Source organism: Neomonachus schauinslandi, chromosome 4, assembly GCF_002201575.2.
Source record: "Neomonachus schauinslandi chromosome 4, ASM220157v2, whole genome shotgun sequence".
NCBI classification, from domain to species: Eukaryota; Metazoa; Chordata; class Mammalia; order Carnivora; family Phocidae; genus Neomonachus; species Neomonachus schauinslandi.
Genome location: NC_058406.1, coordinates 11345062 through 11368668, shown reverse-complemented (window position 1 = coordinate 11368668; position 23607 = coordinate 11345062). Strand labels below are relative to the sequence as shown.

The following is a 23607-nucleotide window of genomic DNA, read 5'->3' as shown; positions in this document are numbered from 1 at the left end:
AAAAACAGGCCGAGGGCCGGGTTTGGCCCAAGGATCAGTTTGCTGACAACCACTCTAATCCCCAAGACAGCTGAGACTTGTCTGATTACTCTCAACTGTATCCTGTTGTTTGGGCAGACAGCACATTGCAGGCACAGATTTTTTTTTTTTTTAAGATTTTTTATTTATTTGAGACAGAGAGAATGAGATACAGAGAGCATGAGAGGGAGGAGGGTCAGAGGCAGAAGCAGGCTCCCTGCCGAGCAGGGAGCCCGATGCGGGACTCGATCCCGGGACTCCAGGATCACGACCTGAGCCGAAGGCAGTCGCTTAACCAACTGAGCCACCCAGGCGCCCTGTTGTTGCTGTTATTAACTCAAACACCTGAATCTGCCCCAAGCCCTCACCAATGGCCCCACCTGGGTCAGCAGGGCTCTCCCCCACTGAAGATGGGCCTGTGATGACCGCAAGAAAGCCTGTCCGTGGAGAAACTGGGGGATATCTGTCCAAGTGCTAAGGACACCTAAAACCACCTGTTTACTCACAGTCTGGAAGCTTCTCCAGGGCAGGGTTTGGTCTTGCCCCAGTCTCCCCCATGCCCAGCACAGTGGCTGTGTCCCCTCCATCAGACTGGAGGCTTACCTTTCTCTCTCCTTACCCCACCTAGTCCAGCTTGCTGGAGAGGTTGGGGTGACTCTGATCTGTCACCACACTCGAGTGGACATATTCTGAGGTCAGCCTGTGGCCTTCTTTCTTAGGCACAGCCTGGTCTCAGAGGTAGCACCTAGCACCTGAACCCTCCAGCCGGAGCACAGAGCCCCCCTGGCTGTGGGGTCCAGTCCTGGCTCTGCTCCCAACAAGCCTGGGTTCCTTTCCTGGGTCTCAGTCGCCGCATCTGCACAGTAGGGGTTAGGACCAGGTGATGTCTGAGCTCAGAAGTGTTGCTAGCCTATACCCCCGTATAAATCTGGGTGGATACAGCCCTGTAGTGCACAGCTTAGTAAGGAGATGACATCTTTGTGTTAAGAAAAAGGCACCCCATATAGGGGCAGACACAGCCCATGCCAGAGCTCAAGGCTTGCTGACCAGAGCATGGGAAGGATTTTAGTGCCCTCCCCCTCAGCTGGGCACCTTTGTGCAGGTCGCACGATGCATAACCTTCAACCGTGGCTGGGTCTGAGCTGCCAGCATGGTACTTTCTGGGTCAGTCGGCCAAGGGTGGGAGGAAAATGAAAGTAGTCAAGAATAATGCTGTCTCAGGCTGCCCCCTGGTGGCCACCTGCTGTATGACACTCACAGCTCAGAAACGGCATCTCCAGTGTCTTACCTGTCGTCTGTCTTGGTCCTAGCAGGGGGCCCTCCTACTTACCTGCAGAGATCCAACACCCAGGAGTCAGAGTACCACCCTCTGAACCCTGAGAAAGGATCCTGTCATGAAGCAGCCACTGCGGACCAAGCCCAGCACAGGCACTTTGGAGATGAATTTAGTGTACCTGTTTCCTCACCAGGCTGGAAGCTTCTCCAGGGTAGGGGCTGGTCTCTTCCCAGTGCCCCCGGTGTCTGGCACAGGGGTTGTGTCTCCTCTGTCAGACTCAGAGCTCCCTGAGGACTTTTTCTCCCCTATTGGACTTTCTCTCTCTCTCCCTATCCCACCTAGTTCAGCTTATTGCCTGGGGGTAAGGGATGTGGTGGGGAGGACTCGGGCCTATCACCCCACTCCAGCTAGAAACCCTCAGTCCCAAGCGTGGAGCTGAGAGTGGGCACATTCTGAGGTCAGCCTGTGGCCTTCTTTCTCAGGCTTCCTGGAAAGGCTCCAGCCCTGGGCTCCAGCCCCGTGGCCCTCTCTCCCTCCTGGGGAGGGAGTCTGTCCCTTGTCCTGCCTCCAGACTGTTCAGACTGTTGCCCATGCCCTTCTGGCTGCCGGGCCAAGTCCCACTCCCCTTTTAGCTGTGGATTCAGTCACTGTCACTTCTGCTGGACGTTCCCTCCGCGCCTGAGGCTGGATATGGCCCTTCTCTTCCACACCGTCGACAGCTCTTTCCTAGCGCTTCTCAGGGGTGGGATTCTCAGGTCACCCGGGTCATTACTAGATCAATGCCCACCTCCCCCCAGCTCTCCTCCCTCCCCCAGGGAACAGGAACCTGGTCTGTCTCGTTTATGCTTAGAAAGTGCCACACAGAGCTGGGCACACAGCACGTGCTCAATAAACGTTTGTCAGATGAAGGAAAGGTTGCATCAGTCGGCCCTAGCTGTAATCAGTTTCTAGATATGTGACCTTGAAGAGGTCTCACTTTCTGGGATGCAGTCAACAAATACTTACTGAGCATTTACTATGTCCTATTCTGGGCAGAGGAGTCAAACTCAGATCTGCTGGGCTTCCAGTTCTGTTCTTTCTGCTTATCCAGCTCTGCCTTTCCTGAGAAACCAAAGCCGAGGAGCTGTTGGAGGCCTGGAGATGGGCAACCGCAGCCAGAAGTCTTGTCCTCTCCTGCTTGGCCCCCCAGACATCAGATGCTCTGGTCCCCTGTACGCCCCCCAGCACCCCTGCCTCCATAGCTTTGTGCACACAGAGCGCTCCTCCTTGTCTGCCTGCCAATGTCCCACTCACCCTTCACATTCCCAGGGTCACCAACGCCTCGAAGCCATCCCCATGACCCTTGGCAGAAGCAACTCTGCTCTTACAATGCTCAGCTGGCATGGGATGCACCACAGTCCACACTGACCCAAGCTATTTACGCACATGGCTCCCCCAAGCCACGCCAGCCCCCCTTCCAGGAGCGCCTGGGCTTAGACTGAGTCTAATTCGTCCCTGTAAGGCTCCGGGTGATTGATCTTTCTCCCATCAGGCCCCGCAGCGTCTGCTTTCCACGCTCCAGGGCCCAGCCCAGGTCCAGGGACTCAGGGTTGTGAGTCTAGCCAGACTAGTGAATGTCTGCGGCTGCCTAGGAACAGTGGGGGCAGGCCACAGGAGCGGGGGCTCTGGCTGGATCCCCAAAGTCAGAATGGGAGAATGGGATTCAGGGCACTGCCTGGGCACTCCCTCCCCTTCTCTTCCTCCTCCCCCATAGATGGGTAGAGCCAGGAGGGCATTGGGGGAGGGTAATAGAAGGTCACAGGGCAGATGGATGGTGCGCTGATCTAGGAAAGGACAGCCTGCCCCCGGGGAAGGACAACCACACATCTTAGAGCTGTCTGGGAATCTGGGAATCGTCAGCTTCAGCAGAATTTCAAGGACTGGGAAGGTGAGTGTGGGCATGCAAGGGGGAGCTGCCCACCCCTGCAAGGCCCAGTCTTCAGTCAGTGCCAAGTTGGGCTGACAGGCAGGACACCTGGGTTTGATTCCCTACCCATTTGCTGTGTGACCTTGGACAAGCCCTTGCCCCTCTCTGAGCACCAGTCTGTACAATGAGAGGATTGAGTCAGTGTGGAGCTGCTCAGCATGAATACCAGAGGCGGGGAGAGCCAGAGCCCCCTCACCCCACCCTGGTCCCTTCTCTGGGATGGTGAGCAGGGGACTGTGGGTGGGGCCACTGCCCAGCCTCATCCACCTGTCCCTGTCTTAGGCTGAAGGGGACACAGTGGGCTCCCCAGGCGTCCTCTCCTCTGTGAACTGCCCTGTTCTCTGCTGGGGTCCCCCTCCCAGTCTCCCCTGCCCCCAGAGCTGCCAGGCTGCCAGCTGGGAACATCAGCAGCTGTGACCAGTGTCCTGCGTCATGGTGAGTCAGAGCCATCCCTCCAAGCCAAGTCCAGTCACCCCACCACAGGAAGAAGAGAAAGGACACAAGGGTTGGCACATCTCTCTTGTTCATTCCAGCGCATAGTAGGTGCTTCACACACAGTCATCGAATGGAGACTCTTCAGGCTTCCCGTGGGTGTAGGGAAGCTTGGTGAGGTAATAATGCAACATATCTGTGTTCCCCGTCACTGGTATTTATTTTCAGCCCTGAGTTAAGTACCTACTATGTGCCAGTCGTTTTTGCATATATTTCTCATTAATCCTTACAGCAATCCTGTGAGGTGAGATTTTTTTTTTTACTCCCAGTTAATAGATGAAAAAAACTGAGGCTCAGAGAGGTGAGGCACCTTGCCCAAGGTCACACAGCTCTGTGCGAGCTGAGCCAGCTCTCACACCGGTCTGCGGGCATCGGGGTGGCTGGAGCCACTCCCTACCTGACCCCTACTTCAGAGAGGGCACCGGGCCTGGGGGAAGAGAACCAGGTCAGCACCCGCCCCCAGCCCCTGGCAGTGCCACCAGGCCCAGATCCTTGCCCTGCTGGAGGCCTCCAGCTCCATGCCAGCCTCCTGCCTCAAACCTTATTCATCCCTCAAAACCCTGCCCAGGCCATCACCAGGGTTTTGAGGGGAGCCAGTGAACCTGGCTTCCTCACCTGTAAGAGGTGCACAGGTAGGTGTAGGTGTAAAGAGGGAGATGTGTTGGTGCATGGGAAGGTCTGCTCGAGAGCTGAGTGTGTGCGTGCCTGTGTGTCAGTGTGAATGCAGATGACACATCCGCGTTTGGGGGAACCCATCACCCCCAAAATTTAGTGTGTGCACTAGTGTCTATGAGTGTGTACGAGTGCGTGGGGGCACGAGTGAGAGCGTGCTTGCAGGTGTGTGCCTGATGGAGCCGCTGTTGCCCAGGAGACAGGAGACCCGCGGCTGAGAAGAGGCGCTGGGCCTCCGTTCTCTTCACCCTGGCTGAGCCCAGGGAGCCAAGGGGTGATTGATTCTTGTCCAGCAGTGAGGCCGCTGTTACGGCCCCTCTGTACCTCCCTCTGTACCCCCACCCTTAGCCAGCGGGCCCGAAGCAGGAGCTGACCGTCAGAAGCCGCTGTCCCTCACAGCCAAGGGACCTCAGGCAAGGCATTGGCATCTGTGAGCCTCAGTTTCTTCTCCTGCAAAATGGGCGTAATGGAATTAGTGTTACTGCGCTCCGCCAGGTGTCTGGTCCAGGTTGTTAAACTAAGGTTGTGTGCTTTGTGCTCCAAATGCTGGAATCTCCGCGCCTCCCCCCCTCCGCCCCCTTCCCCGACCTTCAGCCCGGGTCACCAGGTGGCGAGAAGGGAGGGCCAGAGGGTCCCTCCCCTCTCCCCCGCTCCCGCCCCCCTTCGCTCCTGCCCCCCCCGCCCTCCTCACCCCGCCCCCGCCAGCCGTCACCCGCGCCCCCCCTCGGCCCTCCCGCATCCTCCTCCTCGCCCCGCCCCCCGCCCACTGACCCCGCCCCCCAGCCCGGGCTGCGGCCCCAGGTGCGCGCGGCTCGGGCTCCCCGACTTGGGGCGAGCGCTCCCCCGGGCCCCCCCCGCCCGCTCGCCCGCCGTGCTCCCCGCGGCTGGCAGGAGCGGGCGCTGAGCGGGAGGCGACGGCGGCGGCGGCGGGGACGACCCGGCGGGAGCCGTGGGGAGCCGAGCGGAGGGAGCCCCAGCCCCAGCCCCTGCCCAACCGCCCGCCCGCCCGCCGCGCCGGCGCCGCTCGTGAGCCCCGGGCCCGCGGAGACATGAACGCCCGGCGGCCCGACGCACCCGAGGCGCAGCGGCCCGGCCCCGCGGCCCCGTGATGGGCTCCTGCGTGTCGCGAGGTGAGGGGGCCGCCGGCCGGGTGGGGGTCGGGGCCCGGGGCCGCCCCGGAGGAGCCTGGGGGGGTGGGGGTGGAGGGGCGACCCGGCCTTCCCCGACCGACAGCACCCCACCCCGTCCCCCACCGAGCCCCAGGGGACACGGTGCCCCCCCCCACCCCGGGAGGACGGGGGGTGGGGGTGACAGCGCAGAGAGAGAGCAGGGGGAGGTCGCCGCAGCTCCAGCCGGGCTTGGAACCACACCCAGGCAGGTGGCGCGAAGCAGGGTCGCTTCCAGCCCAACAGCCACACGCCCCCTGTCGCGTGCTCTGGAGACGAGGGAGGCTTCTGGCTGCTCTTGGCTTCTCTGGAGGGCCGGTGGCGGCCCCGGGAGAACAAGCCGACTCTCCTTCCCACACTTCCCCAAGACACAGGCCTGACTTGCTCAGCGCCCCCACTTCTGTCCCCTTACCCCATGCGCTGTCTTCAGAGTCTCTGAACCCCCATGGACAGCAGTGAGTTAATGGAGATGAACAGGTTATATGGAAGGTATCCCTTCCCCCACTCTCATCCCTAACTCCCCACCCCACCCCCATCCTCAGTCAGGGGACCGGAAGGGACAGAGAAAGCTGATGTTTCTGGGAACTCCTGGGCCTTTCTTCTGTCTTGTGCAGGCGCCCTCTGCTCTCCTCTTGCACTTCCCAAGGTGGTACCCCAGGAGTTGGCGGGAGGTGCCCTGGGGGAATGGCAGTGGAGTCCTACACAGAGCAGGGGGGCTGGGGGTAGAGGTGATTGAGGCCTTGGCTGCAGCTCTGCAAACCCACTGACCCCCAACCCTGGGGGCTGCCACCCCACCCATCACCCCCAAAACTTGGGGTGTGAGCAGGCCTTGGGGAGGGGCTGCACAGGCCCTGGGTGGGGGGGCTTGTGCTGGGGGATGCTGGGCAAGGAACACAACACCCCCCCACCCACCCCTCTCTGGCCTCTAAGGGGCTCACCAGTCCATGTGGGACATTCAGGTAAGTGGCTTAGGATGTCTCAGGAGGGTGTCAGGGCTGGAATCATGGGTGGGAGTTAGGTTGTGTGAGGTTCATTCACTTATTCATTCATCAACCTGGTATTAGCCTGGTACTTACTGTGTGCCAGACACTGTGTATATGCTGGGCATCTAGTGGGGGTGAGTCCAGCACAGCCCCTGCCCTTGTGAGGCCGACAGCTTGCCAGAGGGGAAGTCAATTTTAAGAGGGAAGAGTATTTAGGGTTCTTCAGGACTAGCAGGCGCTCAGTGTGTCTCCAGAAACCCAAAGGCTCTGGGCAGGCTTTGGGTGTTGGGGATCTGGGATTGGGTGTTTCCTTGGCGACCGCGTCCCTTCCCTGTCACTTGGCCATCCCACACCCGGGGCCCAGCCTGTGAGCCACAGACCCACTGAACACAGTCCAAGGGCCAGGAGGAAGAGCTGCCTGCCAAGGTCAGGCTGGTGCTCCTGTCCCTGGACCCTCCACCGGGGCTGGCTCCCTCTGCTGTGCCTGCTTGAGGTCACACAGACTGAGGATGGACTTTCTTCGCCCTTCCTTCTGTGGCTTGAGCTCCCGAGTGCCACCTCCAGATCTAGTTGTGTATTCGAACCTTGTCCCCTTCCTGAGGGGGTGGCACTTACAGTCTCGACATGCAGCAGGCAAGCTGGATAAAGGTAAAGAAGGGACAAGATACTGGAGCAGAGGACAACCGTGGTCTCAGCGACTGAACCGCTAAGTGGAGGGCACACCCCCCTCCAGTTGTCACTAATACTCTCAGAGCGCTTCCGGCTTACCAGGTGCTGGTTGGAACATTTTAGGCACAACTAGCTAAGTTGGGGTAGGTACTGTCACAGTCCTCATTTTACAAATGGGGAAACGGAGCGGCGGGGGGGGGGGGTAGCTGAGTGCCCTGAACAAAGCTGGGCCTGTGTCCCGAGCCTCTGCACTGTACCCCCAGCCCACAGCCGGTTGCCTGATCTGCTCCTCTCCAGGGGCAGGCTTCCATGAGCTTCTGAGCCCTGGGCCTGCTCTCCACACCTGCACCCAATGCCAATAACCACCCCACTCTCCAAGCACTTCTCTGGGCCTGGTACGCAGTCCTGAAGCCAGGCCAGGGATTGCGAGGCTCATGCTGATACCGAGCCCAGAGCCTGCACCCAGCTAGGGCCGCCCAAGCCCCAGGTACAGGCCACACCTGGGAGAGCCTCCGCACGCCAGCATGGGGCGGCTGTTCGCTTCTCTGTGCCAGGCCTTAGAGGTTAGGGGTGCAGACTCTGGAGCCAGCCAGCCTAGGTTCCCATCCACCATTCCCTAGCTCTGTGACTTCAGCAAGTTACTTAACCTTGAATGTGTATCTCAGTGTTCTCATCTCTAAAATGGGACCAATACCAATGTGTATCTCAGTGTTCTCATCTCTAAAATGGGACCAATACCAATATTGAATGTGTATCTCAGTGTTCTCATCTCTAAAATGGGACCAATACCAACCTAGGGTTGCTGGGCAGGGATTAAATGACTTAATTCATGTAAAGCACTCAGACCGGTACCTGGTACGTTTAGCTATTTCTTTCATTTTAAATTTGTTGTTATTACCCTTCTGTGCAGACAGCTAAGCGAGACCCTCTTGGCTGAGAAAGGGGACACTATGGAGGCTTCCAGCCCCATCCTGCCGCATGGATGCCTCATGGCAGGCACTCAAGGTGCTGAGGACTTGGGGAAAGTGATGGGGACCAGAGTAAGGCAACACATGCTGTTTCCAGGAGCTGTTTTGTGTTGTCATCTACTTTTTTTTTTTTTTTTAAAGATTTTATTTATTTGAGAGAGAGAGAGAGCAGGGGGAGGGGCAGAGGGGCGAGGGAGAGGGCTAAGCAGGCTCCATGCTGAGTGCAGAGCCTGATGCAGGGCTCGATTTCATGACCCTGAGATCATGACCTGAGCCGACATCAAGAGTCAGACCCTTAACAAACTGAACCACCCAAGTGCCCCGTTCATCATCTACCTTTAAGCTACTGTTTGCCAGGAGCTTCTCCTAAGCCAGGCTGAGCCTTTTTACTCTTCTGACCTTCTCATTCAACCCTGGTAGGGCTCAGAGACGGGAAGAGTCTTACCTTAGGTCACACAGCCAGGACACAGAAAGGCAAGATTTGGATTCAGGTCTGAGTTAGCCCAGCGCCTGAGCAGGGAGCCGCTGCCCTTTGCTTTCTGATGCACCTCCTGGAGACAGGTCCTGAGTGCATGGCCAGTGCTTAAAAAAAGCAACCCTCTGGAATAACTCTTGTGGTTGGTATTTGCTTGGGGCTTTGCTGCCCCAAGGGAGCAACATGTGTAGGGAGCAGGGGGAGTTAATATCTATTCCCCTCTCTCTAGCTCCAGGGTCTCTCGGGGCCCGCCCCATGCCCCTGGCACTGGAACCTCTCCACCTGCCCCAGCCTTGTCCTCCAACCAACCCATCAGCCTCCTGGCCTCACCGTGGGGGTCTCAGTGCCCTGGGCCCTGGGGCTTGTGAGGACAGAAATTGGGGACTGAAGTCTTTCTTCTGGAAGGTCAGACATCTCTTATGTCTGGGAGAAGACTCCAGCTCTGTAGGGGCTGGCAGAGCACCCCACAGTACCCAGGGCCAACCAGTACCCCTCCCAGCCTCCTAGCGCTGTCTCACTTTGGCCCCTGCAGAACCAGTGAGCCGTCTGACACTGAAGAAGGAGTAGATGGGGCCTTCCCCCATCACAAGGGAGCTCAGTGTCTGAGGAGAGAGATATAACCTTGCCCTAGGGGTAGTCTAATGGGGGAGGCAGGACACGGACATGGACACACCCACAGAAAAATAGCCTGAAGAGATCAACACTGGCTAGTGGTTTGAGCACAAGCTTTGGAATTTCAGACTGGCTTAGGTTTGAACCCCATCTCTGACACTTATTAGCTAGTGACTTTGGAGAAGTGATTTAATTTTTTCTGAGCCTCAGTTTCTCCATCTGTAAAAACGGGCATAATGATACCTACTTCGCAGGGTTTTAGAGTTAAACAGAGATAATGGATGAAAAGGCCTAAGACAGTATCCCACACATAGTAGGTGTTCAATAAATAGTGGCAGCAAATCATTGCCAGCCAGACTTTGCTTATTAAGGCTGTTGGTGGCCTATTACAGCTGAGGCCAATCTAGGCAGGCTGCCTGGAGGAGGTGAGGTTAGAGCAGGACGGGCTCTAGGATAGCTTGTCAAAGAGACTGAGCCCCGGGATGGCAGAGGAAGTAGAAAGGAGCTGAGGTGTGTGGAACGTCCTGGAGAAGAGCCTGTTGTCTCCCTCTATCCTTGGTTGGGGATAGAAACGGACCCCCTTGTGCTGCATCAGCTCCCTGATGAAGTTACCACTGTGAGCCTGGTGACCTATAAACAAATGTCCTAGGGAGCAGGAGGGCACTTTGTCCACTCGAAGCCAGGCCTCTGCCAAGCTCAGAGGGACGGCCTGCTGTCATGGCAGTGACTCACCAGGCAGAGAGGCCAAGGGCTCACTCTTGGTGGCCTCCCTCTGCAGAGCCCCCAGGGTGAGCACCAGTCTGAGGGGCAGGACCAGAGGTCGGCAAGGGGCACTGAGATCTGTCCTGTGGCCCAGAAAGAGGACCAGGTCCGGGAGCTGAGCGGGACAGAGCAGATGCTGTGGCAGGTGCTTCATCCTCTGGTAGCCCTTCCCCAGGGAGCGCGGGCGTCCTCATGTCACAGGTGAGAGCCCTCGGCTCGCAGGGTCTGTGCCACACGCCCACAGCCCTGGCTGGCAGTGACAAGCTGGGATGAGACCCGGGGCAGGGACTACGAAAGGAACACTGGGCCCGCTGGGTTCTCCTCGGAGGCAGGGACAGGGCCTGGACCTCGGTGGGCCGGCAGCACACACGGGGGTGGGCGGGGGGGGGGGGCAGCTGGCTGGAGGACTGTGTGGTGCACTCAGGGGTCCTGAGAAGCTTAGAGGGGAGGCCTACAGCTGTCCAGGGAGGGGAGGGTGAGGGGCTTCGGACCCAGGCTACTGCTCTGTTACTGTGTGCTTTCAAGAAGAAGTTTACCCTCTCTGGGCTACTGGGAAAGAACAGGGTTAACCTTGGGCCCTCCCTACCCTCCTGGGGTGCAGAGCCCTGGGAGACACTCTGGGGGCAGATGGCAACCCCAGTGTCTAACGGGCTGGGACTCGAGCACCAAAGAACAGCTAAAGGGGCTAGATGGCTCGGAGACAGGGGAGAGGAGACTGAGCTGCAGACTCACCCAAGGAACAAGCAGAGAAAGCCAGGGTGGATGCTTTGCAGCAAGGGGGGTTTAGGTTAGACATCAGGAGGTACTGTCTGGGTGGTTGGACTTGACAGCAGAAGGAGGGGCTGGGGTGAGAAGGCAGGAAGCATCCCTGGTAGGCAGAAGAGCGCTCTGCTGGAAGGCAGAGGGAAGGAGGAGACAGGAGACAGGAGACAGGAGACGTCTGGATGACACTCCTCTCCTTGAAGGGCCGAGATGGCCCCCTCCAAGTTGCCAGGGCAACCGGAGACTTGTCACTGCTGTGGCCAGGGGAGGTGGGGGAGGGAGCAGGTCTGAGAAGGGGCCTCAGACCTTGAGGTCAGAGGAGTAGGGTGTGGACTAGGGAGGAAGGGGGCACCCACAGGAGCCGTGGCCAGGGGTCCCCTCAGGCTACCCCCAGTCCCCACCCCACATGAAACACTGTGTTTTTCCAGCTGCTGCTGGTGACGTGGCCGCCGGTCCCAGCTGGGCGAAGAGCAGCCTGTGATTTCACCCTGGGCTGCTCCATTACCTGACGTCTCCATGGCAACCAGCCCGTGACATCACAGGGCCAAAGTCCTCAGGGGGAGAAGGCGGCTTTGGCGGAGGCTCCTGCACCCCAACCGAGGCCGGGGAGGGGTGGCGGCCAGGAAAGCTAGAGAGGGGCTCAGAGCCAGGAATCCTCCAAGCCAACCTTGACCAATGACCTTGTTCAAGTCATGTGTGCTCCAGGCCTTTGACACTGCCTACCACCTTCCTCGGTGCTCAGCTCCCCTTACTCCCCGGCCGGCAGTCCACAGTTTTAAAACAGCTTCAGGGACGGCCAGGGGCCCTAGAAATATTCCACACCTCGCAGAGTTCCCAGGGACAGCCTGGAGCCAGCACCCCTCTGCCCGCACCCCGGCGGGCCCCTGCTTATGTGTGCTGGAGTCTCAGGAGTGGTGACTTTTCAAACGTTTTTGACTAGAACCCGGAGGAATGCATATATTTTGCATCACGACCCGGCACCCTTAGAACATTCTTACCACAGGTGTGTGTGTGTGCACACATTCATGTGGGTGCATGGGGGCCTGTGCAATTTAAAACCGAAGTTTCATGAAACAATACTTAACCTGACTCCTCAATAGGTTCTGGTATTTTCTGTTCAATTCTATTTTATTTTTTACACATATGACCTAGTCAGTGGCTTGCATGGCCCACTGAAGGATGTGCCCCCATCAGCTTGGACACTGCCTTTGAGGGGACTGGAGCCTAGTGTTTGTACACATGGAGACTCTGAAGCTCAGGGAGGGGCAGGCCTACCTCAGGGGCACACAGCCCGGACTTGGGATAAAGAGCAGATGTGCCGAATGCTCTGGTGCGTAAGCACATGGCTCAGCCCACACCGCTCTTGGCTCCTGGGTTACTGAGCTCTGAGTTCAGGGGTGGGGGCGTCAGTCCTAGCTCTACCTGCCTTTTCTTGCCCTGTTTCAGACAAGCTCATTCAGACCTCCTTCACTTGCCCGCCGGTAACAGTCTCCAGGTCAATCTCACAATTCTCTGATCCCTTAGGGATCCTAAGTCCAGTCCAGTGTGGACGGAGACTTCCACCTCATGTCCTTTTTTTTTTTTTTTTAAAGATTTTATTTATTTATTTGACAGAGAGAGAGAGCACAAGCAGGGGGAGGGGCAGAGGGAGAGGGAGAAGCAGGCTCCCCGCTGAGCAGGGAGCCCGATGCGGGACTCGATCCCAGGACCCCGGGATCATGACCTGAGCCGAAGGCAGACGGTTAACGACTGAGCCACCCAGGCGCCCCTCCACCTCATATCCTGTTCAGTGTTCGCTTCGGCCCTCCAGCCAGGACTGGCCGCACCTTCTTCTGCTGGCCTCCCTCCTCTCTGGGTCCCGTACTCTGACACGCTGGGGTCTGGCATGAGGAACTTGAGAAAAAGTGGTCAAGAAATTTTTATTTATCTGGAGCTCTGGTGGTTCGTCTTGGCTGCCACTGGCTCCCTGTTGAGGCAGAGTTTGATGAGCAACGGGCCAGGCCCTGCGGCAGGTGCTAGAGCTATGGTGGTGAATAAAGCTGACGAGGACCAGCAATCAGAGAGCTCATGGTCTAGTGAGAGACGGTGAACAAGGAAACGGACACATAAAGAAGGAATGTCACCATGAAGAAGGACAGAAAATCAGGAGATAGGAAAGGATGGGTGCCATTAAACAAGGTGGCTGGAGGCCTCCCTGAGGTTCTAACATTTGAGCAGAGGCCTGAATATGGTGAGGGAGTGAACCTGCAGCTGTGTGGGAGGAGAGTGTTCCAGCTGGAGGAAAGGTGCAGCCAGTGCAAAGGCCCTGAGGCAGGAGTGTGCTTGGCGTGTCTGAGCGACCAGTGTGGCTGAGTGCAAGAGGGAGAGTGGTGGAAGAGGAGGTGGCAGGGGGGCCACGGGCCCCAGGTTAGCATGTGTGAGTTCTCCCAGGGGCTGTTTTGGGGGGGGCCTGCCCGCAGCAGAACCCCTGTCATGAGAGATCTGACCTGGTTTGACCTTTTCCCTTCCCTGCCCAACTCCCTTGCCCACCCTCCAGCCTCTGGGGGCTGGGGTCCCCCTGCCCTGCAAGCGACCCTCCTAGGGGGCACCAGCAAAACTCAAACATGGCCCCGTCCTCAGTGTCCTATTGACCCTTGAGAAACTCACAGTTCTTGCTGTGCAGGGGAAGGGAAGGCAGGCCGCTCCACCGCCCCTTCCCGTCTCAGCTGTGCAGACATCCGGCCCGGGGTGGGGCGGGTGGGTAGGATGCTGGCCTCTCCTTTGCAGGCATCCCGGATCTCTGCAGGGGAGTGTCTGAGAGCCCCTCACTTCACTTGTGGGGAGCAATAGGTGGTCAGAGTCCAAGGGATGGTGGGTGGCTGGAGTAACAGAGCCTGTTTGAACCACCTTGAAGAGGGTGTCTGCTCCCCCACCCTTGACAGTGGCTTTCTTCCAAAGTGGGGCACACAGTGCCCCCTTTGTTCTGGTTCGGATGCTAGTAGGCAGTACCTGAAGAACAAGACCAGTCAACTGCCCATTTTACAGATGAAGAAATGGAGGATCCGAGCGGTAAAATCAAGGTCCAACAGGTAGTAGAGGGCCCAGCTGGGATTTGAACGGGCCCATCTGGCACCAGAACCTCACCCAGTCTCTGGAGCAGCGACTCAGGAGCAGACCCTGAAATGAGGATTTGGGTACAACTGGTATGTGAGGGAGATCCTCCAGAGGAAGGAGTGGAGAGAGGAGACAGGCCACAAAAGCATCTATCGCCCTGCAGGGGTGGCCACAGCCCGATCCCACGGGCTCAGAGTTTTCCAACCCCCAAACCAAGGATCCCGGGGTCCTGCACCTCCCGACACTGCTGGAGGGCAACATAAATTCAGCTCCAGTTGCTGGAGGGCGGCAAAGCCCATGGGACAGGGCCGTGGGTTCGCAAAAACAGAGAAGGCGATCTGAGGGCATGTGGGGGGTCAGTGGGGCACCCTCGCTGTCCTCTAGCGCTCCGTCCTCCCCTCCATGCTAACACCTTCCCAAGACTTCTAGTTGGTGCGTCAGCCCACTGCCCACGCCCCATGAGCGCCCAGCTCTGCCTCTGGGGGCACCTGACACCTCCCACCTCCAGCCTGCAGACGCTCCCTGGTCTCCGCTTCCTCCAGGAAGCCCTGCGTGCTTCCATGCTGTCAACTTCTGCAGCTCTGCCCATGGGTTGTCAAAGCCAGGGAAGGGTGGTGGGAGCCTGTGTCCAGCGCAGGACAGGCTGCAGGCCAGGACCAGTGTCCTGCAGAGGCCTCACCTCCCTGCCACGGCCCAGACACCCCTGCGCCTCACATCTCCCAGACCTCACGATTTTGTGCAAGCTGCACACCCCACCCTCCCCTGCCTGCAACACCCCTCTCCTGGCACCCTCTCCTGGCTAGCTCCCCCATCAGCTCTCCCTTGCAGCCCCTGACCCCCACAGAACTCATCAAAACTCCTTTTGTGCTTTGGAAGAGAGTGAGCCTCGGCATCAGAATAACAGGGCTCAGACCCTGACTGCCCTCTACGGGCTGTGTGCCTCGGGCTAGTGAATCTAGAAAGCTGAGCTATGGATTCCTTCCTCTTTAGGTCGATGTGAGGAATCGGTGCCATCACACCAGGAGAGGGGGTGCTACTGTCCCCCCGGGGTCAGCCTTGTGTTTGAATGAGGGGCTTTGGGGCTGGTTTCCATCAGACTGGGAGCTCCCAGAGGGCAGGGATGGAGTCTTAATCCCACCTCGGCCCCCATACGCTTGCACGGTATGGACAGTACATGGATGCCCATGGGGTGAAGGAATGAACAGATGTTTAGGAGAATGAATGAACTAGAATGTCTCTCCCACTAGAATGTCAGCTCCGTGAGGGCAGAAACCATCTCTGTCTTGTTTGCCACGGTGTTCCTCGTGCCCAGGACAGTGCCTGGCACATAGTGCTCAGCGAATACTTCTGAATGCGTCAGAAATAGATGCTTACTCCTCTGGCTGTGGTCTCTGTTCCCATGGCCTCACATTCACCATGCGGGGAGGGACTGGACACTTCACGAAAGCTTGACTGTGATGGGGAGTGACTGGTGCCCGCTGTGGGGACAGGGAGGGCCTGTCTGAGGAGGTGACCTTGAGCTGAGACCTGAATGACACGGTTCAGGAAGATCTGGGGATGGTGTTCCAGGTTAAGGGGATAGCAAGGACAAAGAACAAGTGGGCTGTTTGAGGAGCAGCAGGGAGGCCAGCGTGGCCTGAATAGCGGGCAGCCTGGCGTGCAGGCCCCTGAAGGCCCTGGTGAGAGGCTGGCTCTCCTCAAGTGCAGTGGAAGGAAGCCAGGGGCAGGTTTTCAGCAAAGATGCAGTCTGACCTGTAGCATCCCTGTGCGGCGGGGTGGAGAGTGAGCTGTAGGCCAGGAAAGGAAGCAGAAGGCTGTGGTCGGTGGCCTCCAGGTGAGAGAGGGTGGTATCCCCAGGTGGGGAGCGGCGGTGGGGATGGAGAGGGCTCAGTCTGGAATGGAGGTTGGAGAGAGAGCCAGTAGGACTTGCTGGTTGGGGGAAGGCAGCACTCAAAGAAAACTGGATATTTGGTTGGTACAGTTGGGTGGGCTGTTGCATCATTTTCTAAAATCGGGGAAGTGGAGATGGACCTGGGTTTCCCTGAGCCGGCTGTTGGCTGTCGGGCATCCAGGAGGAGAGTTCAGTCGGGGGCTCAAGCAGTCAGGGCTGCAGGTGTAAATGCGGGCATCAGCCGTACATGGAGATGTCCTGGGAGAGACCCCCCTCCCAGGTGAGAAGGTGAGATGCCAGGCTGGAGAAGAGAAGGGGGACCAAGTGGGGGGGAAGCCCCAGATCTGAGATGGGCGTGGCTTGAGGGGGAGGGAGGGAGCGATGGGAGGTGTCCCAGTGCAGCTTGAAGCCAGTGAGAAGACAACGGAAGTCCCTGCTGGACTGTCTCAGGAAAGGCTGCCTGAAGAGGGTGGAGGAGAAAATGGGGGGAGGAAGTAGAGGTCATGCACAGCTCTCTAAGTGTGGCCAGGAAGGACGCGGAGGAGTGGGCAGGGAGCTGAGGGGAAGCAGGGGTCGAGAGGTCTTTTTTTTTTTTTTTTAAGATTTTATTTATTTATTTATTTGAGAGAGAGAGAGAGAGAAACAGCACGAGAGGGGATAGGGTCAGAGGGAGAAGCAGGCTCCCCGCCGAGCCGGGAGCCCGATGTGGGACTCGATCCCGGGACTCCGGGATCATGACCTGAGCCGAAGGCAGTCGCTTAACCAACTGAGCCACCCAGGCGCCCCGAGAGGTCTTTAAAGGATGGGAGATGCTGGGTTGCTTTGGTGGGTGGGGGGCTGACCCAGGGGTGAGGGTGGGGGGCAGGGATGCAGGTGAGAGTCCGGACTGGAGAGGCACTGCAGCACCTGCTGCGCTGGTGGCCAGGAGGGAGACAAGAGCAGACGACCAGAAGAGAGAGTGCAGGGCCCCTGGTGGGGGGCGGTTCAGGCTGGGGGGTCCCCAGGGTGGGGGGCTGGTCTTGGATGGAGTAGGGACAGTTCTTCCTTTGTCACAGGAGGGAAAGCAGATGGTGTGGGCAAAATGCGGACACGGCAATGATTTGAGGTAGAAAAATGGGGCGATGCCCGCTGAGGGCTTCTGGACCTCCATGAGGGATGGGGTGGCAGCCAGCAGCGGGGTGTGGGGAGGGGGCTGCCCGGGCTGCAGGTTTGAGAAGGAAAGCCGCATGAGGTGGTCAGCCTGGTGGGAAGCAAACTTAGCGGGAACTGGAGACCTGTAGAAAGTTCCCTGGACAGTGTCCTGTGTGAGGCCGGGGACTTTCTCCAGCAACATGCTGGAGAAGGGTCCTGGTGTGGAGCAGGCGGAGGGTGAGACTGGACAGGGTTGGGAGTTGAGGGCGTCTGTGAAGGAGACCTCCTAGGCTGTGCCAGGGAGTGGGTGCTAGAATTTACGAAAATGGAGGAACAGGCAGATGGGCAAGAATTCCCAGTCTGGCTGGACTCCTCACCTTCTGTGGGCTTGGGTCTTTGTTTTCAACAAAATGACATCGGGTGGCAATAAAGTAGTGCCCATCCCTCGGGGCTAGCTTGAACAAGCCCCGTAAGTAGGAGAGTGTAGGGGGTGGGGGGATGGGGTTTCTAAGTTCCTCCTGTTGTCATATTTCCAGATCTGTTCACAAGTGCCCACAAGGACTGCCCCATGCCCCAGGGCACGGAACCCCTGAACCCGGACTTGACCTCCAGCCACCCCCCCACTGTTGCTCCAGACCATGTCACTGGCAAGGTAACTGGTCCCACTTGATCCTCACCTTCACCTGCCTAGGCCCTGGTTCCTGGGATGTCCCCTACAGCGTTCCACAGGGAGCTGAAACTGTTCCAATCTTCCCTCCTTGGATCAGAGCCCCTAAGGCTTGGTATGCATTTGGATGAAGGTCTGAATCGGGCTGGGCATCCAGGGACTTGGACCAGGACCAGAAAAGAGAGTCCTGCCATGGAGGTCTTTTCACGCAAATTACCCCAGCCTTGCAGATAACAAGTTCCCTGACCAGCCCACCACCCCTTAGCAGCCTGCCCTGCCTTCTGGAGGGTAAAGGAGTGGCTTTTTTTTTTTTAAGTTTAGTTATTTAAGCAATCTCTACACCCAACATGGGACTCAAACTCACAACCCTGAGATCAAGAGCCACCTGCTCTGCCGACTGAGCCAGCCAGGTACCCCAAGAGTGGCATTCTTAGTCTGCTGCATTAGGAAGAGCTTGCTGGGGGCCTCAAATCTTGGTGCATAATTTCCACTCCACCCCCAGAGCTTGTGGCTTGAACCTATCGATTGATATAATTACTTTTTTTTTTAGCACATACCACATGCTAAGCGTTATGCTAGACACTGTCGACGTCATGTCATTTGCGTCCCCACAACCCAAGATAAATGGCATTTATCACCATTTTACAGAGGAAGAAACTGATTTTCTGAGCTCTTAAGGCCCTAGTCTAAGGATACCCAGGTAGAAAGGGCAGAGTCAAAGCTCGAACCCAGGTCCGATCGACGCCCTGTGCCTGCTGCTTTCCTGGCAGAGCTACCACGGCCCCCCCACCCCCGCCCCATGTCTTTCTCTGCATGGCGGTGAGGGAACCCCAGGGGGGCCCGACCCAGGAGTAGGCAGAGGGAATAGCAGAAGGCTGACCCGCACCACCACCCGGGGCTCGAGGACTCGTGCCATCTGCTGGCACCATCTGCCAGGCCCTGCCTGACCCTCTTGCTCCTCTCGTTTTAGGACAAACAGATGGATTTCTGTTGGGATCCTTGGCAGGTCAGTGCGCTTTGCCCATCCCCTGGTCTAGCCAGCCACCGCGGACACCGTCCCCCTCGCTCTGCGGCGCCAGCCTGGGCCCACAGCCCTGCCAGCCCTGGGGGAGGGGGCCTCACAGGGATGGTAGTGGCCGGGAGATGTCCTCTGGCTGGCAGGTCTGCCCCACTCTACTCACCCCTCCTGTCCTTCCAGCAGAGGTGCTTCCAGACCACCAACGGCTACCTGTCTGACTCCAGGTCCTGCTCCAGCAACTACAACGTGGCGGCTCTGGCCACCTCGTCCCTTGTGGGTAGGCTCTGACGGCCCTGTCCTGCCCTGGGGTTAGCGCGGCCCAGCCCTCACCCCTTGCTGCAGGCAGGGCAAAACAGAACTGCAGCTGGAAGGCGTGCAGCCCGTCGGAGCCAACATTTCCTGGATCCACATTCCACGCCGGGTTCTGCAGGGACGAGTGACTTAGGGTTCCCGTCCCCCCACCCCCTGTTAAGTTGTTGGGGGTTCCCGAAGCTGTGAGGGAATGGCCCCAGTCTTTCAGATGTCGGCCTCCCCGGCTTCTGCGGCAGGTGCAGTCTGCCCATCACCCCGCCGTGGGTCGGGTTCCCCAGAAGCAGAGCCCCAGACGGGAATTGTGTGAGCGATTTATGGAGGTATTGTTCTCAAGGGCAAATTGTAGGAGTGAGGGCATCGGGACCGGGCAAGGGAAGGAGCTCGGCAAAGATGGGGCTGCGGGAGGAATCTGTCCCAGCCCAATCCCTGGGGAGCTCAGGAGCCCAGATCGAACCACAGAACTTAGGCTGGTGGCTGCTTGGGTATCAGTCCCCCGTTGGTCGGTGGTGGCCCCTGGGAAGGCTCTCCCTGGGTGGGGCTGCTCCCATCAGCTAAGGGCAAGTCTCTGGAGAGGGCTGCCGGTGGGAAGCAGCAGCAGCTGGGAGGTAGGTACGCAGGCCAGCAGAGGGGTCTCCGGGGGCCGCCTCTGCCTCTGCCCCCGTCACCCACAGCACACCTTCCGGGCCATTCTCAGCTGGCCAGCTCTTTGCCCACCACTCTGTTCCCTGTACCTCAGGCTCACGTCTCATTAAATCCCTCACAGCTCCTCAGAGTGCCCGTGCTCCCCTCCCTCCCATTTGCCTCGACTCTTCCCCCACCCCTTCCCTCTGCCTCACCTGCCCTGCAGGGGCCACTTGAACCACCTCCTCTAACCACCTCCTCCAGAACTTTCTCTGGTTGCCCGCACTCCTAGCTTGGGAGGAAGGTCGGGGGGGTTCTCCCCCTTCTTCCTCACCTCCATCTTTCCCATTTTCTCAGTATTGTGTCTCTAGCTTCCTTTGTGGGTCCCCCATCTTGCTTAAATATTGCCAATCCTCACGTCACAGCTCTGAGACCCAGTGTCTGTATGCTCAGCCTTGGTTCAGAGAGATGCTGAATCATTCCTGACAGCCCTGTCTGTCCACTTCCACATTGAGGTGGTCTACTCCTGAGAGCCCCTCAGGCCCTCCTCCCCACTGCCCAGCCCCTGTCCTGTCTCTTGCTGGATCCCTTCAATGGCTCCTGATGGTGCCTGGTCTCCACCCTTGGCCCCATCCTCTAATTGGGATGCTCTTCCTAAACAACAGATCTAACCTGTCACTCTCTTGCCTATTACCCTGTTGTGGCTCCCCATTGCTAGAAGGAAAACTCTGGAGTCTTTAGCTTGGCTCTCTCAGCCCTAAGTCTTGCCCCTGATGGGCTCCCCAGCCTTTTCTGCCATCCCAGTCTTAGTATTGCCCCCCTATCTCACCCCTGGCAGTCCCGGAATCATGCCAGATTCTGCCATGCCTTCCTCCTCATCTCATCTCTGAAATAGCCTCCAGTCTTGCCTCCATCTGTCCAACGCACCTACAAACCTACCGATTTACATGTAAAGTTCAACCCCGGTCCACCTCTTCCAGGAAGCCTTCCCGGTCTGCTGCATCCCACACAGGTCTCCCTCTCAGCAGAGCTGGCACTGGCCTTGGCATAGGGGGTGCTCTCTCAGAACTGGCTAGTGAATGGATAAAGGGAGAGGGCTGGGCGGATCTTGAGTGGATCCTTGAGTGGATCTTCTAGGACAGAAGGGTCTGAACCCGGTCAAAGGGAATGAGGGATGTGGCAGGTCTGGGGGAGAAGCACCAGGTGGAGGGGAACATTGCCTGGGAGTGGGATGTTGGGAGGGCATGGGGCCCCTGCATGGGTGGGGATCTAAGTAAGGTGGGGCCTTGGGGCTCGGGGAGGGTGTGGGGTGCAGAGTGGACATAGGCACTGGTCGGGTAGGAGCACTTGCGGAGATAGATTCAGGGCTTTGTGGGTTTGGGGCTGTGAGGATCCGGCATGGGGCGAGTACAGAGCACTGAATGGTTGTGGGGTGCAAGCCACTGGCTGGGCCTGCGGTAGCGGGGGTGGGCCCCTGGGCAGGGTTTTGGGTCAGAGCAGCCTCCCAGCTGCCCTCAATGCTCCCAGGGGTGGTGCAGAGCATCAAGGACCACATCACAAAGCCCACGGCCATGGCACGTGGCCGCGTGGCCCACCTCATCGAGTGGAAGGGCTGGTGTGCTCAGCGGTCACGCTGGGAGCTGTCCCCCGCTGAGGATGAGCATTACTGCTGCCTGCCCGATGCGCTGCGTGAGGCCCGATTTGCTGCAGGTCAGTGGCTGGGGGCGGGGGAGCCTGGGGACGGGGACTGGTTGGGGCTCTGGTCCTTAGGGGACCGAGGGTCGCCACATGGGCCTTGTCGAGGCAGGGCAAAACAATGCCATGAGGTGGACAGGGCGTTCGGGGGGCCATCTGATCACCGGGGCCCGGATGGTCAGCCCAGCAAACCGCTAGGCTGTTGGGTGCCAGGCCATCCTGGCGCTGTGCTGTCCACCCCCCCGCCGTGTCCCTGCTGAGCTGGGTCTCGCTGTCCCCCCCCCCTCAGGGGTTGCCGAGCAGTTTGCTATCACAGAGGCCACACTGAGCGCCTGGTCCTCGCTGGACGACGAGGAGCTGCACCTCGAGAACGGCCCTCAGGACATGGTCCAGCTCCAGGGTACTGCCTGGGTGGGCGCCCGGTCGGGGTGGGTGGAGCAGAGCAGGGGCTGGGTGCCTGCCACCAAATGCACGGTGACCTTGGACGAGCCCCTCCTTCCCTCAGCCTGGGTTTCTGCATCCGTGGGCTGGAGCGGGGGATCCTTGCCCTGCCCACTGCCCACCGGGCGCCGTAAGCGTAAAGGAAAGAACGAGTGTGGTCACGGGCCAGGGAATGAAGTGCTTACCGAGTTCGGCGTTTTCCTGGCCACTTCACATCATCCTCACCACACATGCAAGGAGGAGGCCCTGTTATTATCTCCATTTTACAAATAAGGGAACCTGAGGCACCAGGAAACTCACCCTGGGTTACAGCTCGAGTCATCAGAGCCAGGATCTGAACCTTAATACCAAGCACAGCCAACCACCTTTCCAGAACCCCAGGTCATTACTGAGGGCCTGGGTCCTGGGTGACCTGCAGGCCCATTATCTTAATCCTCCCCGCCGGCGCAGCCTGCTGTTAACTCCTCCAACTCGCTCCACCAGCCCTGTAACCCCCAGGGAGAAACTGGGGCTCAGAGAGGCTTGCCCGAGGTCACACAGCTCGGCAGTGACCAAGCAGGATTTGGAGGCCAGTCTTCTGCCCCTCACCTTCCCTCACACACCAGGAGAGGGTGAGGAGCAGGGTCTGGGACTCCGTTCCTCACGCTCCCTACCCCTCCTGTTGGTTTTCCAGACCTGGAGAGCGTCTACCTGCAGGACAGTCTTCTGAGTGACCCCTCACAGGATGACAGTCTTCTGGCCTTCTCCTCCCCTGGCCTCTCTCCCGACGGCTGGCCCTCACCTGACGAGCCCCCCATCACAGCTGTCGGCCCCCAGCCCCCCAGCCCTGAACAACAGCATCAGCTGCAGCTGCCTCGGGGCCTGGGGCCTGAGGGTGGGGCCCATCTGCAGGGTTCCCTCCCCTCGGTGGACAGCATCTCCCTCCCGGAGGAGGAGGACGAGGTGTTCTATAACTGAGGTGGGGGCTGTGTGCCTCGGAGCCTCCTCATACTGTGACCTTGCCTGGTGGGCAGCCCAGGCAATCAGGATGTTGGGGTCTGGGCTGGGCATTTCTTGACCCCTCAGGGCAGGCAGAGGGTGTGTGCAGCAGGGATGGGGGCCAGCACTCCCTGTGGACCATTCTGTGCCTCCATGGACCTGCCCCAGCAGTGGGAGCCATAATCCCCCTTCTCCTTTCTTTACTTGGCTCAAGTGGGCACCTTCCCCTGTGGGGTTTCCGCCATCCGTGAGCTCGAGGACTCTCAGCAGGCACCAGGCCCAGCTGCCCAGAGGAGCCGGCCGCTGGGCCCCCGGGCAGACAGCCACAGAAGGACCTGGGAGACCCCCTTGGAGTGGGGCCTGGGGACCCTGCCTTGACCCTGGGGCTCAGTACTCCCCCCTCCCTCTGTGTTTGTGCCCCCCATCAGAGGCGGGACAGCCTCTTGGGTAGCTAAGCATCTGCTCCTCGGCTCCCTTCACGAGGATCTCTGTCTTTGGAGTGTCTGTCTGTCCCTTACTCTCTGAACCTGTCCCTGGTGCCCCTGCCCCCTTCCTTGCACCCTCCTCCCACCTCCCGGAAGGTTCTCTGCAGACATTAAAGTGTGGGATTCACCCTGGATGAACCTGGCCTAGTCTCTGGGGGAAGGGGTGTCCGCGAGCCCCTGGGGTAAGGGGGTTCTAGAGGGATTTAGGGGAGGGCCCCTACCCCCCCAGCAGACATACAGGTGGTCAATCTGTGCCACCCAGCCAGGAGAGGACCATGGAAGATGCCCAGGGTTGTGTGGGGCCCCTGGAACCACACTTAGGGACGCTGCTTTATCAGCCCTGGCTCAGCCAACAAGGAAGCTGGGGTGACGGTGACTGGGCCACAGGGTCCTTCTTATACCTGAGGACAAGCATCATAAGACCTGATGGGGGACCTGCTCACCTGCCCTATCT

At 58.8% G+C, this 23607-nt stretch overlaps 1 protein-coding gene across 1 annotated transcript; it reads left to right on the top strand.

Moving 5' to 3' along the window:
* The first annotated feature begins 5208 nt into the window (after nucleotides 1-5208).
* On the top strand, nucleotides 5209-23287 carry FAM131C (family with sequence similarity 131 member C). The gene is made up of 7 exons (XM_021683478.2): nucleotides 5209-5554; nucleotides 17473-17588; nucleotides 18574-18609; nucleotides 18805-18898; nucleotides 21082-21264; nucleotides 21539-21649; nucleotides 22364-23287. Exons 1-7 carry the CDS (start codon nucleotides 5533-5535, stop codon nucleotides 22645-22647), a joined length of 846 nt encoding a protein of 281 aa, XP_021539153.1. The 5' UTR covers nucleotides 5209-5532; the 3' UTR covers nucleotides 22648-23287.
* Nucleotides 23288-23607: the final 320 nt, after the last annotated feature.